Here is a 17,265-nt window from a genome sequence, read left to right on the forward strand (position 1 = left end):
GCTAATGTATCCTTCAGTTACATTTGTACTGCAGGTCTAATACAACCTAAAGGGAGATGGGAGTTTTTTCTTCCTTCTCAAAATACAGGAAAAGCAATATTTTCAGCTGATGTGAACAGCATTCCAGATTTACACCAGGTAAGGAGATAGCGTAATCAATTCCGAGATAGTAACTTTTTTTTATGCCTTTGAGTTTTCTTGCTTGAATTTGATAGATTTATGACCCGTATGTTTGTATGTTTTACCTGATGCCTCCTTTAATGCTTGTCACTCACATCTGGAATCTCAATGTTTTTTGGATGTATGTGGACGAAGTTGCCTTTCTGAGGCTGCAGATTTTCCTGCTTCTATAGTGAGACTTAGAGTCTCTGTTAGCATTATAGGAAACGGCTCTGCTGAGAAATCTAGGCTTTGCATCGTGTTTATTCTCCTCTGGGACAAGAAGTATTTACTTTTCCTAAGCATTGGACAGTCATTAAATTAGTTTGATCTTCACATTTTGTTCTTCATTATAAACAAGGTGAACTTTTGAAGGTGCAACTTGTGAAGCATACCATTGCAAAGTGATTAAAAAAACTGTACAAAATAAATTAATAGAAAACTGTACAACTTGGGCTGAAATGTTTCTCATTTTGGGAATGCTGAAGGCTCTGGCAGGACTAGTCATCTGATTTGTTACTAACCAAAGACATTTTCGGAAAGGTCAGCTTGAATGTTTTCATTTCAGTCGCTGTTACTGGTATGAACTTTTAACCATTAAAGTAGATCACAGGGCTCAGAAGTGTATAACGCCTGTTTATTGTCTTTGGTGCTTTGACCCAATGTTAGGAGAGAAGTAGGGGAACAAGAAATTTTGCCTGGCTCTTGCTCTTAAAACCCACAGTGGCCTTCCTCTTCCCATACCCCCACAGGGAGCACTTATTTCACTTGGAGGCAACACAGTTAGCACAGACTTGACCCGTGTAGCTTTTTTTATTTTGCAACAAAATATTGACAGCACAAAAAGCTGTGCTCTTTCAATACCTCATTGCTTTCATATCAATGAAGTGTACTTTTTTACTAGATTAATGAAGGTCAAATAATTGAATAGTAGCAGTTAATTGCAGTGGTGCAAAGTGTCTTCAAAATAGCAACGTGATACAGAATAGGAAGTTCGGTGATCTTCATTACAGTGGAAGGTTTTTTAATTTCTATGAAATGCCAGGGAGAACTGTATTTTGGTGTTTACTGGTGTCCTCAATTGGTTAAGCTGAACAATGTGCTTTAGGTGGTGTGCTGAGATCCTTATACCTAAGAAACTGTGTTGAGTGTCTTTGAGATAAACTGTTCTAGGAAGCACAGAGATTAGTTGTGTTATTTGACATGTTATGAGTGATGGATGAACAGCGGGACAAAGGCATATGAAGGAGAGATAAAGTTGGAAGACCATGTTCCAGTTGCCAAGTGGTGGTGCTGGATTATCTCCACTTAAACAGTAACTGCAGAATGGATGAGAAGTGATTGGGGTTTAGATTTAGCTGCTACCTATCTTCAGCTGAAGGTTGTCCTAACAGAAATGCATAAATATTGCCCAAATGATGAACGTGTTAGCAGCATTTAGAAGCTGAAGGATTCTCTCATGCAGAGTATTGCAGTGACCACCCTCATGTAGTGTGGAGGGGGAGCTTGTAGACCAGTGGCCTCAACATCTTGCCTCACTGGGATCTTCATTCAGATCAACATGGAGATCGTGTAGATCAGACACTAAAGAGTTTTCAGGCTAACTTTTAGTTGGTCCTGCTTTGAGATGTGCATATGGGAAATGTGAACCAGGAACACCTTTCTTTCTCTTGGTTGATGTTCCAGAATGGCATCTTTCTTTTTGTCGCTTATTTCTTCTGCCTGTTGCCCTGCCTTTTTTTTTCTTTTTTTTTTTTCCTTTCTTTCTTTCTTTCTTCTGTGAAGTGGCTATAAATAAGACTAGCACAGTTCCCATAGTGAATGTCAGCTATCTATCACTTCCTTTCTTTGTTACATGCAATTCATAGCTAAAACACTAAGGTAATTTTTTTTGCTTCATCAGAAATCACTGAAGTTTATTTAAATAGTAGGATGTCTTTTTCCTCTTCAGAAATGAAGTGCTGTTTCACAATTACATGTGCAGGAAAAAAATCCCTTATTTTAAAAATAAAATTTTGTTTCGCTCCTAGCACCCCAGAAAATTAAGATCCCAAACTATTGCTTGAGAATTTGAGGTACAAAACTTCGTATTTTTCTTTATTCTGTCGTAGAATGTGCCAAAATAAAAGTGTTGCTGTACTCCTCTGGTTCAGACCATCTCTGAGTAGCAAGAACAGATTTCCCACTCTTGCAAATATTTTCTGACTATGTATTTTGTTACAGGCAGTTGCTTCCTCATGGAAGTTCTGTTGTCACTCACTAGTGCATGGAAACTTTGTCATGTATAGTCTCACAGGTCCTTTTGGCCGTAGCTACCGGGCCACCAGAAGGAGAGCTTTTCTTCCTCCTTTTATGACTTTCTTCTTACAGAAGAAACTACTTGCTTTCCTCTTTTTGTGGTCTCTATTGAAAATTAATTGGTCCTGTGGTTTTGAAATATGGTCCTTTGTATCAGTTGGTTATATGAGTATTTGGTATAAAAATAGTATTGACATCTCTGTGAATTAGAAAATGAAAACAAAGGCAGTTCATTCTGAAACATGAACTTTGCCACCTTCTAGATGAGCCTCCTTCTGTGTTAAAACACAGTTGCTAAATTCATGTTATATTGGATTACTCAGTACTAGTTTTAAAAGAAGAGACTAAATGTATTTTTATAGTTTGGTTTTTTTCCTCGCAATAAACTGCAGCATTTACATTACATTTGAAACTTTTCAGACTGCAATAACTCCTGTGTAGATTAAGAAGTATACAGATGAAGGACATACTGTTTTACTTGATTAGTTTAATATATTAGCTACCGCTGTGAACAGAGTATGAGCATACTTGATGAGGAGAAGGGAAAGGAAAAAAGGGGACATTTCAGTGTAAAAAGGGTCTTCAAGTATACTTGTAGGGTTATTATAGCGGAAAAAAACACCTGCTTGAATATTCAGTATGACTTTTTCAGCGTGTAGGACTACAAAGGGAAATACGGAGGATCTCCTAAGTTCCCTACAGACCATCTGAGCTTCCTGGTGCTTCTTTCCACTTACGGAGGATTTTGCAGATTTCCGTTCATCTAAAATACCTTAGTAATGACAGTGCGGAAAGGTGAATTGAGAATTAGCAAGCCTTTTGAATTTAGCTAGTGGATAGAGTATAGCTTAATGGAAGTAGCAGTGGACTGGAATTTGGAAAATGATGATTTTGAATCTCATCTGCGTTACCAGATTTGTGCATGTTTGTTTCAATTTTTTTCAGAGACTGTAAGAAAGCTATTTTGAGCTTCAGTCACAGAGAAACTAGATAGAGGTGTACATACAGCTTTGAACTAGTTGTTATTGAACCAGCTTTTAGTTCTTTCCAAATGTTTGGTATTATTGATGCACTATTAGACAGTATACTAGGAGGGGTTGACTGCAGATGCCCCACTTCTAGCAAGAGTGGCTCATCACTACACTGGGAATCATTTTCCCCTCTCATTCTCTCAGTATTGGGCACAAAAGGGAGTCTCCAGCTGGAGCATCAGGAGACCTGCCTCTGTGTGTGACATTTTCTAGCATGATGAAAAATAGATTCAGATCCTGTCAAACAGAATATGCAGCTTCATCTCCACTTCGACTCCAAGGATGTTCTGGATGGATAAGACCTTGTTTTTCTTTTTAATTCAATCAAAAACTTCATTCAACACCTGTTGTTTTTTTTTCTTTAGGCAGGGATAGTCTCATTTTTGTCTGTTAAAACTAGTATTTTGCTTACAAAATGATTTCCACACTAGAGAATGTGCTGTGTTTTGGTGCTCTTTGGAGAGCCTTGGACAAGTTGTCTTTGCTGTTGTCTCAGTTTCCTTTCTGTAGAATGAGAATTATAAGGCTAGTTTCTTTTTAAGATACTTTGTGACCTACAAGTGACAAGTACTAATTGCTGGTATGGAAGTGATATTTATTTTTTACTGTGAACTTTTTCTACTATTTCTGCTTATATTAAGAAGGTGCTAGGGCTCCCCCCCAGTTTATCTCCTAAGGAAGGAAAACACCTTCACACACTGACACGGATGTTCAAATGCACCCTTACATCATACTGCTACTTTTGTTAGAGACAAGTGCCTTTCAAGTACCCCTCATAAACTCAAGTGGAAAAGGTTCATAATCTGGATTGAAGCCAAACAGTTTAAATATCTGTCACTTACTCCACACACAAATTGTGTGACTACGTTCCATGCTTGTGTGGTTCCCATTTTCAGATAGTCCAGTGTTAAACTGTCTGCATTTCTTCTGTTTGTCAGTGACACAGAAGTTTCAGGCCAGGATTTTCCAGTGTCTGACTTTAGACATTCCAGGACCTGATTTGTCAGAGGTGCAAAGCCTCTGTAATTCCCTTTGAAATTTAGAAAGTCACGCAGGTACATGGTGTCTTCCATGTGAGTTAAAAAAAGAAATTAAGGGTTTTTTTTTCAAAATTCTGGGGCAAGTGACTGAATAATTGTTGTTTACATAATGATATGTGATGTATGTGATGCTCTACAGGGATGGTGGTAGAATCCCTGCCTGAAGCAATGGAAATCTTTTCACAGTAGCTCCATGTGCTGTCCTGCTTGGTTTGCTGGGTGAAACACAGTTAGTTCCTTCAAGGGAGAATTCCTGCAGTGGGGGCAGAAAACATGAGTATGCCTCTGATTTTTCCATCTGCTGAAGTTTTACATTTATTGGTGACTACGTTGAAAATGAGTACTGTACTCATGTTGTGCAGAGCTCTGACATGCGTAGACCTTATTAACTCTGCCTGAGGCTGGTTTTGTTGAGAACTTGTTTTTGTCTTCCAGTCCCCAGTAAGGTGGCTTTACTAAATCCCCCACGTGCTGCTGTTCATAGAATATCCTTGTCTTTTTTCCTTGTCTTTTTTTAATCTGTGCCCATGGTAATGAGAGCTGGAGAAGAACAAAGGTGGGGGGATTTTGTTGGGGGGGGCAGTTCTTTGTTTCTGCTTACTATTTTGGTTTATCAGCCTAAAAGGGAGTTGAAAACAGTCTATTACCTAATCATTCCTTCCCCATGTGCTCTAAGTTGTAACTCGTACAGAAGTTGCATCTGCAAAACTTGAAATGCACAGGTTCCAGTAATTTGGCTAGACTCCATTCTTTTTGGAAGTGCCCATAAAGACCAGTTCTGGATTACCATTTTTAAATAAAGTGTGCTTTTGTGAGTTTGTGTGAATACTTGGGTTTGTTGTCATGTAAATATTTTGAACGTTTCTGCTTTATTTTTGTGGGAGTTTTTTCTTTTTTTTAACTTCAGTTAAGTCTGGTGAATATTACACTCATGGCTCATTTCTTTTGAAGTAACAAAAAGCTAAAACAAATGCAACGCAGAAGGAGAGAGGCTCAGTTTTCTGGTTCAGGGGCCAACACCCTTTGCAGAATGTAAAGATCTTCCATTTGAAAAATTGGGACCCTTGATAAAGAATTTGCAGAGCATCAGTTTTCCGCAAATGTGTACTCCTGCTTCATGTTACATTCAGAGTGACTTACTTCTCTTTCCATATGCTTGCATGTTTTCTTAAGAGAAACTGATGCTCTGTGCTTATTAGGTTCTTTTAAATTTTCTTCTCCAATTACTGCACAGCAAGTAGGTATTCTTTTTTTTTTTTTTCCTTTCTAATATTCACCCAAGTTGCACTCTCTTTTCATTATCCACTTGTTACAGAAGGGCTTCTGTCCATTTCTGTGCAAGACTGATGGCCAACTCTGCTCATCCTTGCAGAGTTTGTGCAGGCTGGCAAAAAATAGACGCCTTTTTGCTTGCTTTCTAGGTCACTTATTGCATCCACTCTTTTTTGGCCATGAGCAGGAGTAATAAGTAATGAATGAGCAATCAACACTAGCCCTTAGTAAACTGGTATTTGTAGATATTAGCAATGTGCATTTAACATAAAGGTTTTTATAAACGATCAGAACTTGGTTGAGGATGCCTGAGTGCAAATGACTGAGATATTTTACTTTTAGGGGTGCTTCCATTCGTGATTGATTTGCACCTTATCGTGTCTTCCAAACTATTTCTTTTTTCTAATCTATTTCTGTCTGTCTTGTACAGTTCATAGAATTTTGTAGTGAATAACATATGTCCTATATTTGTGCAGCACTTAAAACAATGGTCTTTTTGTGGGCTTTGAATAACTGTAGTCACTTTTTGGTCATGCTGCTTTCCAGGCCAGAATAGGAATCAAAAAAATCAATTTAACAGTGAAGCTTTCACGAAAAGCTTCAAGGAAAAAAAAAAAAGGTTGAAGTTGTTCTCCTTGTGGAAGCTCCCTTTCATCTCTAGATTTTTTTTTTTTTTTTTTTTTTTTTTTTAGTGAAGAACATTTGAATTTAAATGTAATGGGAAGATAAAATGAACACTTAATAAAACAAGTGCTTCTATACTTAGGAAAGACCCAGTTGTTATCAGTGGAAAATTCCAGGCACTGTTGCTTTTAACGTCATATTAAGTGGCACCTAGAAGTGTTTTGTGTTCATAACATTTGCCAGAATATAAATGGAAAGGATTTCTGACAAAAATAATATTGGTGTTGCATGGAGTATAAAGGAATGTTATAACAACACATAAAAGCAAGAGAAGTGTAATTGTTCATAGGAAGATAAGCAGAAGAGGGTATATAATCTAGCCTGCAGCTCTGGGAGTGCCAGTTTCACCCTTTAAGAACGTAGTAGCTTAAGGTGGCAGAGATGAGAAAGTCAGAGGACTGTTGAGTGGCTGTAGCCTCTTGTAATGAGACTGTCCTTGACTCATACAGTAACAACATGCATATGTAGGGATCTTGCAACGTCTTTTCAGAGTTAATATATTGACTTCTTAGTTTGTTGTTTGAGGCTTTTGCACAATACCATCGAGGATGCTAGAGGGAACGAAATCTTGCCAGTTAAGCGGTGGCCAGCATTCCGGTTCACTTCCCTTACTAATCCCCTGTTATATTCCTGTTTAATTCAGGAGCCCCTGCTGGATGCAGATTCTGAGCACATACAGATATTTCACACATACAGTCTCTGCCTGTAGGCTAGGACTGTGCTGCTGGTCCTGTGTGTGCTCTCATAATTCAGGTAACCAGCAAGGGCAGGACTGTTTCGAAAGATAAGAAAGTGCATCAGGTTTTTGTTTTTATTCTCTTATGCCACCTTCGTGTGGAAGTTCCTTTTCTTGAACTGATTGAATATCTAAACACCAGGTCTTGGCCAGTAACTTGACAGTGTCACAGCAACCGCGTAGTAGTATTTTTTTCAGAAGCTTAGAAAATACTCAGTCCACAAACTGATACTTTTGGAGGGTTTGGCACTGTCTGGAGTTGAGGTAATTCAGCTTGTGGTTGTGTGTTCATACTAATCCAGCACAAAGCTGTGCTACTGCAAGATGTGTTGTCTTGTATGCTGCTTTTCCACTTAACAGTGTGTGCCAGCGCTAGATTTCACATGGCCTTGTACAATGAATCTGATAGGAACCTGACCTGGATACAAATAACTTTCATGTGTATGGGATGGAGGGAGAGTGTAGGACTAGGGCTGTCAGGAGGGAGCTGAAAGGTATGGACGTTTGAAGTGGTGAGAAGGGGCAGGAGAACAAGTCCCCCTCCCTTCGATAGCAGTGTAAATTTATGCCATGTTTAAGTGACCGTGTGGTTGCTATCAAAACCCTGTAACTGTGCCATCAGTGGCAATTCTCTGCTTTTTGTAAATTTTTTTTTTCCTCTGTGGTGAATAGCATACCTGACCTTAGCATTTGTTTTCTCCCATCTCTTAGTAAATCCAAAACACAACACTATACCAGCTACTAGGAAGAAAATTAACTCTATCTCAGCCGAAACCAGGAGACCCAGCAACCATGTACTTGCTATACTTTGCTCTTAATTTATTTGTAAGCTGTTGTGGTAAGGGATCATGTCTTCCTCTCTTGCTGTGGTTACCAAACCTGACCTTGATAAAGTTCAGAAGCCTCAGCTGCAGTATAAACAATGCTGGGGAAGAAGTAAATGTACAAATAACAGTAACTTGTAGGACAGTCAAATTCCTCCCTGGCTTATGTGGGTCAAGTCCGTGAGGTCTCTAATAAGCGTGTAATGCCTTGTGTGCAATGGGCATTTCATTTGTGAAGGAGGCTTTGACAAACATTCTTGAAAAAAGTGTAATGGCTAGAGGGAGTGCTGCTTTTAGGAGGCATTTTAATGCTGTAACTATTTATTCTTTTCCTTTTTGAAAGCTTTCCACTTTCTAAAAGATATGCTGATAGTGGTGTTGTCTGTAAACAGTCAGCATTAGCATTTTAATTTTTTGTTGGAAAAGCTTTAAGAAGTCATACAACAGATGCAATAATGCAGTTCCATCTAACCGAAGAGAGGCACGTTGCCCCCCCCGCAGAACACAACAACTCATTATCGCAATTTTAAACACTTGCTGCCAAGAGGAGGAGGAGCGGGTTAGTGCAGTAGCAAAGGACTCCATGTGCTTGCTTTGTAAAGCCCTGTATGATATTGCAATGTCAAACTGAATGGGTCTGATTCTATAATGGCAAAAAAACCACATGAAAATAGCAGGGGGGCTGAGGGGTGGGAATTGTTCTTTTTTTTGTTGTATTGTTTAGCCAATTTTGAGACTCCAAATTACCAACACTAATTTAGACTGCTGCAAACTGGGATAACAATTAGTGCATCTGTCATGCTGGCTGCTTATTCTGTAGAAATCCTTTGTGTAGCATCCATGCAGTTCAGCTGTGGCTATATATTTTTAAGGTGAGCACTTTCTTAAATGAGTTTCGATCTTGTTTTTCAGTCTATGAGGCTGGACCCTAACTGTGATTCCCCTCTCAGCGCAGTGTAGTCAGTTCTGTCCTTAGTCACACATACTTGGTCCCAGCATAGTTTAACCCTAACACTGAGAAGTCCTGATGTGTCATCAGGTAAGGACTGGCTTGCCCTTTAGTTCCTAAACTTTATTCATTGTAGATCCTAAAATCTTAAAATCTGAATCTTCTTTCAGTTGTTTGTGAGATGGTTTTGCTATTTTTCTCCTCCTTTTTAGTTTGTTTGGGTTTTTTCGTTGATTCCCCCCCTCCTGATACTCTTATCCCAAATTGTCATATCTCAATTTTCATTCCGTCAACCTTGGTTTGTATGGACTCTCAGTCTAGGAAACAAAGTATTTGCTGGCTGATCTCATGTCTCGTCAGCCTTTGTGGTATTTAGCTCTTTGCTCATAAATCACTCTTTCCAAGCTTTTTAATCGTTACAGTTGCTCTTCTTTGAACACGTTCTACTATTTCAGTGACTTTCTGGTAGTAGGATGCCCAGAATCGAACATGTTCTTCCAGCAGCTGGGTTTATGCCAGAGCTATTTAAAGTCACTGTCTTATTCTTCCCCTCACCCCCTTTCTCTGTGACCTGATATATCATATGTGTATATATATATATATATAGGCAATCCAGACTTGCATTAAGCTGATTTTCAGACAGGTTAAGTTGTGAACTCTTATCACGTTTATTCTCCCTGTTAGTTGTGGTCCCTCTTATATTAATTACTTTGCAGGTTGCATGTCTGTATAAAGTATGTTTGGGAGTTTTTTCCAAGCCTTGTTGTTTGTTTTGGGTTTTGGGGGTTTTTTTTGTTTGTTTTTTTTTTTTTTTACACCACCCCCCCCCCCGCTGGATTTCACCACTTGCTGTTGGCAATGCTAACCTCTCTACGATACATCTGTATTTCTCAGTAACTCACAATTTGATGATGTTTCAATTTTGATTTTAATTACGTCCTCCTCCTCATTAAAAATTCCCCAAAGAACACCACGTGTACCATGGCTGAAATAAGGGTGCAAGGGCATGATTAGATGTTCTTTCCCCCATGACTGCTGGAGATTTGTGAAACTATAGCAAAGTGTGATACAGCCTAGATGTTGCTGCCAAGAATTGTAGTGATTATATCCTGCTGAGCAGAAACACTGTCTTCCCTAAATGGCAAAGATGGAGCAGAGTGGAGTGGTAAGTACAAGGTGGTGAAATACAGACACCCCAAGTCAGGATTTCTTGAATCAGTCCATAGCCTTGTTTTTACCCATCTGGGAATCTGTTATAATGCTTCTTTGTGGCTGTTCTTTCTAGTGTGTTTCAGCAAGGCACAGCCTCTTTCTATAGAAATGATTCCTTGCCTTGCTTTTAAAGTGATTTAAAATTAGGGGCTGATTCCATGGTTGCAGCCTCCTCTCGCTTTTCCTGCATGAGAGCCGCTAGCCTTGTGTTTTGCTGGCAAGAAGATGGCTGATCCTCTGGGATTGTCTGAATTAAGGGAGCTGTTGTGAGTTGAAACACTCGGCCTGATGTTAGGAAGAAATCTGGGTGGGGAGGAAGGGATGGGTAAATCCTTCTTTCCTTACCCAGGGCGGGGAGGAGTTCCAGAGCTCATCAGTGACCACTGCTCTGACTTTACAAATCTAATCCTTTTCCCATCACAGACGAGCAAAGCGTAAGAGGCATCTCTGTGATAATAGTGCATTTGGGCTTGCTGCTGCCACATCCACCTCTTCTTTCTCCCTCATTGCCCAGTGAGGTGGTAGGGCAAGTGCCGTGTCCCTGAGGCACAGCCCATGGGGACACTCATATTTGTTTCCTGCACTGTCAGTCAAGCAAAAGGAATCGTTTGTACTCTGCTGACATTGGTTGTGCCGATTCTTTGCCTTGGATTAGCTGTGGATGCAAGGAATTCTATTTCTCCTGAATAATGAATGCCTGTAAAATGCAGCGAGAGAAGAACAATACCTACAGAGGGGCGTTTATGATAGCGTAGGGCAGTGCAAGCAGTTGGCCAAAAGGGATCATTCACTTAGCATAACTTTTGGTGCTCTGCTAGCTGTTAGTAATGGGCTGTGAAAACTTTACAGTTGTAGTATAGACAGTGCTAAATTATTTAAACTGCAACTTTCAGGAAAAAAAACCCTTTAAAATCCATCGCTTTTTTTGAGATTAGCTATCATTTTGACATTTTTGGACGCCACCTTTACTTTGTGATACAGCATGTTACATGGAATGCTGTGCTACTCTGTGTGCTGAGACACTGAACCGCTTCAGGCGGAAACTACGAGCATGTTTGGAGAAGATAATTTTAATTAGCACAATTAAAACCCCAGCCATTATTGGCCTAAGTTATCCAAACATTGTTACCATCTAGTCCAGAGAAAAATTATTTTCCCACTGTTAAGAAACATGATGGAATCAGTCAGCAATGTGTGTTCCAGCAATAAATATTTGCATATAGGCTAGTACAGCAAAGATTCCCCCCGCCCCAGCAGCTAGTTGTGCCTCAGCAGTGACTTGAAGGCTTGCCAGGTCGTGAAAGTCAAGGCCAAGCCCTTGTCAAAAAACAAGCTAGTGAGGACCTTTGGACGCCACTGTGCAAAGGATACTGTTTTAACTGAACAGATGTTCTCAGTCCAAGGCTGATACTCTTGGAAGAGGTGCCAGGCGACAAAAATAGTTGTATTTTCTAGGGCAGATGGAAAAGAATGCTGTGTGTTTCAAGCTGGTATTTTGTTTTGTAGTTGTGGCGGATTCAAGTTGAGGACTTGGAGTTGTGGATGGCTTTCTGTATACGAGTCCTAAAAGTGTATGTTGCTCTCACTATTTGGTTTGGTGTCCTTAGGAGACAAAATACTCGAGTGTAAGTGGACCACCTGTGTGTTACCACACCATTCAAAGCAGCTAGAAAGCTGTTTGGAGTAGTCAACACCATGTGCTCATAAATGAGTCAAGTGTCTTGTTATTCTGGGCAGTGCTAAGAAGTATTTTTAGCATATTCTTTTTTTTTTTTTTTTAAATTGGCTGAAACATGGTATCAGAAACAGAAATATCTTTTGTTGTTTTCATCTGTTCAGAGTGACAAATTGAAGCACATTTATAATACAAACTAATGATTATTTGTTGTTATGTATGTATATACAGCATGCATATATACTCCATAAGATTAGATATATTCCAAAGCCAAAAGCATCTTGGTCAGTCAGCTAAGGAGGCCTTATATATTAGATTTTTTTTTAAAAAAACCCCGCTTTTGTTAGCATCTAATTGACTAAATATTACTCTGTTCCTAACTTGGCAAAACTCATTGCCTTGCTTTTCAGCAGCCTTAATATTTAATTGACTTCTTGTATAGTCACTTACTGTACCAAAGTTGAAGTGTTTCTTTCTAATTTTAGTGCAAACTATTAAGTTTGCAAAGGTGCTAGATTGAAGTAATGGGCTTGCTTTGAAGAATTTTGCTAGAGAAACCACTGGTGGCTTCCAAAAAGTTTTCAGTTAAGATAAGTTCATATTTAAAGAATTGTATTTAATCTCTTCATTTTTATGGTTCAGTCTTAAAGACAAAATTCACCTTGCTCAATAAATGGGTAGATTTGGCTTTATAAAGCCATATATTTCCTGTTTTATCATGTCATACTCTTGTGGGTTGTTTCTTTTGGGTAGAGATGGAATTTCTGTTTCTGAAAAGTAAGGATCTAATCCCAACTGCATTAAGGACTATTTCTTTCTCTTTTTTTGACTGTAGCGTAATGGTATTGACATGGATATAGAAAAGCATTCTTCAGCACTATAGTGGGAGGAGCAAAGGAAGAAATTTCATGACACAAAGTACAGTGATAGTTCCTAATGTGGTCACTTTACACTGCACAACATGGCATGTGTGACTAAGAGAGGCTTTCACTGAGATAGTTTTGTGCTGGTGCCTGTTAATTCAGCCAGTCATGTGGATAACTGTAATATAGAACAATATGTGACAAGCCTAAGGTATTCTGTAAGCACCAAAGATGACTTTGAAGTTACCTGGTCTGGACTGAACAACCCAGGCAAAATTAATTTTAGATTCATTGATCCTTAAAGACTCTGCACATGTATTACAGGAAGAATCATGACTTGTTATCTTTCCTAAGTTTTATTAGACTGCTGCCCAAACAAAAAAAAAAAAAAGCCAAGGTGATATCACGAATTTAGGAATTTTTTTAATGCTAATATTGATCACTGTGCATGAAAAATGAAGCAAGACAACGGTTAAATCAATCGCAAATGTTAACAAATGGGTGGTAGATCTTAATCCAGGCAGCGGTTAGCTTTGCCATTCCTTGCCTCCCAGTAGAGTACAGGGCCGTCTTTAACATAACTTCCTTGAACAAGCATAGGTTTCATGGACTGACTTACTAGAAATTGCAGATGTGACAAATTTTATTGCCACAAAACTTTCAAACCTAGAATATGCTTCAGTAAGCAGTTGTGTGCGACACTTTTTTTAGGCGCAACAATTGAGAGAATTTTCACATGTTTTCTGTGTTTTATATTGCTTGTGGGATGTAAATCGTGAATGAGCATGGGACAAGAAATATTAACCATAGTCATAAATCAGTGAACCATTTTAAGATAAAATTTGATTTTAATATTATTTCACATTTTACTTTTCCTCAAAAAGCACTGTTTATCCAGTCAATATGGCCTTTTCAATAAAGATACAATACTTGGTATTGTCCGGCAAGGAACATGGTCAACATTTTCAGTGTATCTTTGGCCAGAAATTGGCATGAAGTGTTTAATGTGTAGAATTGTTGATTTTTTTTTTTTTAAAGTAGTTCGTAACTAATTTTGCTATTGAAGCTATCCAGTTTGTTAAGCAAATGAAGTATTCCCTGAAGCAGATGAATTGGACTTGGGCGGGGAGAGGGGGGAGGGTGTGACAGTCTTGAAGGATTTTAGAACTAGTAAGTCTAGTCATCTTATATCTGGTTTTAAGTTATAAATTAAAAGAGGGAAAATGTGTTTCTGTCCATTTATCAATGGGCAAGGTAGAGATTGAACTGAACTAGACTGAATGGGAAAAAATACTTTTTCAACTTAAAGAAGAGACCACACCTGTCAGGATTTGGTTCCTGACTTCAGCACATCATGGTATGGGAATTTAGGCAATGAATTCTCTCCATTCAGTGTTATAATTCACAGTAAGGCTTTGACCAGAAGCATGGACTGCTTGACAATTGTTTACCTAATTTTAATTGTTGATGATATGTCTTGGTCTTAATACAGTTCATTGTAATTTCAAATGAAATTTAAAACATTTTAGAGCCATACAAGTAAAAATATCCTAAAATCTATTTAAACTTTTTTTTTAAAATTAGCCATATTTTCACTTTTTTTTCCTTCTGCTCTCTTCCAAAAACATAAAAAGGCAACATAGTCCAGGGTGCCTCCCAGATAATAAAAAGAGAAACCATTTTTTCAGTGATTAAAAAAACTGGTGGAAGATTAGATGATACTTCATGGCAGCTGATGCTGGGATCCCTCAGTCAGATTACAGAAGTTCTAACTTAAACCTTCCCTTATGTGAATTCCTGATACAAATATTTGTAATACTTATAATATTCTGAGTATAAAAATTTTCTTGATTAAACATCCCAGTTAGTTGTTTACTTTTCTTCCAAACCATGATGATGTTGGTTCATATTCAGTTCAACTGTCATCCTCAGTTTGTTGTCAGACACATAGCCTGGCTTTTGTGAAGATGAATGGAAAGCCTGAAACCTGTTACTTGTGAAACTTTTATTCTTGGTAATAGTTAAAATTTAACCAGAATTATATTCCCATGTTCTGTATTTTAAATGCACACACATCTAGGGGAATTTCTCTATATGCTAAAGTTACAGGTGGGAGTCGAACAAGTGAAAGGAATGGTAACTGTTATCTGCAGTTACCAGCAGGTCTAAAGCTGTCAAGCTATCTCGGTTGTAGTACTGTAAGAATTGCAGCAGGATATGAACATTTTGTGGTGTTTGTCTTAATTATGTACTTAAATTCTAAATGAGCTTTTCATCTCAAAATGCTTTCAGAGCTATGAATCTTTAGTAGAGAAATGATAAAATAAGTTTTGTGAGAGTGGACTGAAGTTTGTTTTAAGAAACCTGTTTATAAATCTGATTGTTTTATATAAAGCAAATCTGAATTAAACTGAAAAACAACTGTCAGGTTTCTGAAACAACAAACCACTTTGTAAATGCCCTAATATCTAGGATATTATTTAGCTTTACTGTTTTGGAGGCTTATTCTACAATTATTTTATGCAGGTTCCGACTGGAACATCTCGTCAAAGTTACCCAGCTACCAGCTATCAGGACTTCAGCAACTGGGAATCTCTAATGAAAATTAAAGAGGGGCTGCTAAGACAGAAAGAGATTGTGATCGATCGGTGAGTAACCTGCTCCTGCTGCATTGATTAGATTAGATGATGTAAAAGCTGTGATGTAGAAACTGACTTTCAGGAGAGCTGCTTACTCAGTAAAGTTGTTAGATTCCAGTCCAGCAAATATTTATGCACAAATATGTGGGAGCTAATCCTTGCTAGGAGAGAAGACTGGCTGCTGGCTAGAAGTCTTTTACAGAGTTGGAAGCTTAGTTAGAGGTTTAATGCCTCCGCAATGGAAAAGGGAGAGCGAGACCAACAGCCAGTTCTGCTGTCAGCTTCCCCATCTTAGCTTCGTACCAGTCTGGGGGTTTGTATCAGACACCTTTCTGCTTGTACAGGTCTTGGAAGTGACTTGCAAGATGAAAATTGGTAAACTGCATTGCCCTGATTTTCTTTTCCGTGACAAATACAGAAATGCAGTATATTTGAAGCTAGTTGATAAAGCTTTGAGAAATTGGCCTTTGCAGTAACATTCAGTGGTAAAATCCTATTCAAATGCTCATACAAATTTTTCAGATAGTAACATATTAAATCCAGGATCTGTATGTCAGTAAATACATCGCTTCTTATTAAAATTGCTATCAATCTGAAATGGGCCTTGGCAGCAACTCACTGCTGTTAAGTTTCTAGTATATCTGAAGTAATTTCTGGAGTTCTTGATGTCTGGATAACATGAAGCCTTAATGAGGAAAATGTGCTTTTAATAAAGGGCTTGAGCTTAATGAAGCTTACACTAAATTAGCAGATGTCATCAGGAGCTGCAGAGTTTGGATGTAGGACATTTAAGAAGGGCATTTTTATATTTCATATAATTATAATTTGGCTTAGTCTGTGCTTTAATAATAAACTCTTGGCTCGTGGCTGAAAGAGGCGTGGTTGTTCTGATCTTGAAGTAGTTGTGCCCTCTTACTGATACTTTGCTCCACAGCATGAGGAGAACTGTGTAAAGCAGGTGTGTGTTGATCACAGGAATGTCAGGCATCCACTATTAATGTTTTTATATTTCGTGTAGCAGTTCCTCTCTTTTAACGGGTGGAGATAGACAACTTAGTCATAATTTACTTTGGGACCAGGAGAATTACGCTTATGCAAGATCTGTTCCTTCCTCTGTTGCAACAGAGCAAGGAATTGTAGTGGTTTAAGGAGTTTGTCCCCTAGCAATCTGGCCAGTACCTCTGCTGGCATTGTAGTGATGAAAGTCGGCATCAGCTTCCCTGGTTTGACGTGGCATATTAGTGTGCGTTTACCTGCCTCTGCAGCAGGTAAATGGTACGCAGAGTTACAAACTGCAGCAGCTGAGGCATGGGCATACCATCCCACTCTGCCAGCTCTCCTACAGAGGTGGTGATCTCTCAAGGGGATAAGCAGTTAAAATGGAAACATCCTTAACTGTTGCTTAGATCTCCTCTGTCAGAACCTTTTGATCAGCTGCTCAAAGGCTGTCTAAATTACAGTGGTTTTTTTCAGGCTTGCTATATCAGTAGTAATGCTGTATAACCTGCAGCCCACCTCTTGGCCCAAGCTGTCAGCAGCATTTGTAAGTATGTTGCCCGTGATGGCTAGGGGCAGCCTTTGGTGCCTCTGCTGAGCATATCATCCTCTGCACTCCACATGAAGGCTTGTTATATGGTGGCAACTAAAAAGGCAGTTCATGTTATTCTTCTCACACTGGAAATGTGTTTACAGTCAAGGGTGAAGTTTCTGAAGTGACAGTTTGTAACCTAGTTGCCTGCTAATGTTACCTGATACTGTCCGTGTTGAGGAAGAAAAGCTATTTCTCGATATCCAATGGCAGTGTGCTGGTTCTTTTTTTGTACAAGTCATACTTTCCTGTGACTTTACGATAGTGAATACAGTTCTTTCTGGATTTCTGACCA

General features: G+C 38.7%; 1 protein-coding gene across 1 annotated transcript in view; it reads left to right on the forward strand.

Annotated features, from left to right (window-relative positions):
• CEP85L (centrosomal protein 85 like) overlaps positions 1 to 17,265 on the forward strand; it is a 121,343-nt gene that overhangs the window by 74,113 nt on the left and 29,965 nt on the right. Inside the window, exon 4 of the mRNA XM_050895032.1 lies at positions 15,270 to 15,391. Coding sequence (XP_050750989.1) covers positions 15,270 to 15,391 — 122 coding nt within the window. The remainder of the gene's footprint in view (positions 1 to 15,269; positions 15,392 to 17,265) is intronic.

The sequence above is a fragment of the Gymnogyps californianus genome, chromosome 3 (assembly GCF_018139145.2).
Source record: "Gymnogyps californianus isolate 813 chromosome 3, ASM1813914v2, whole genome shotgun sequence".
Classification (NCBI taxonomy): domain Eukaryota; kingdom Metazoa; phylum Chordata; class Aves; order Accipitriformes; family Cathartidae; genus Gymnogyps; species Gymnogyps californianus.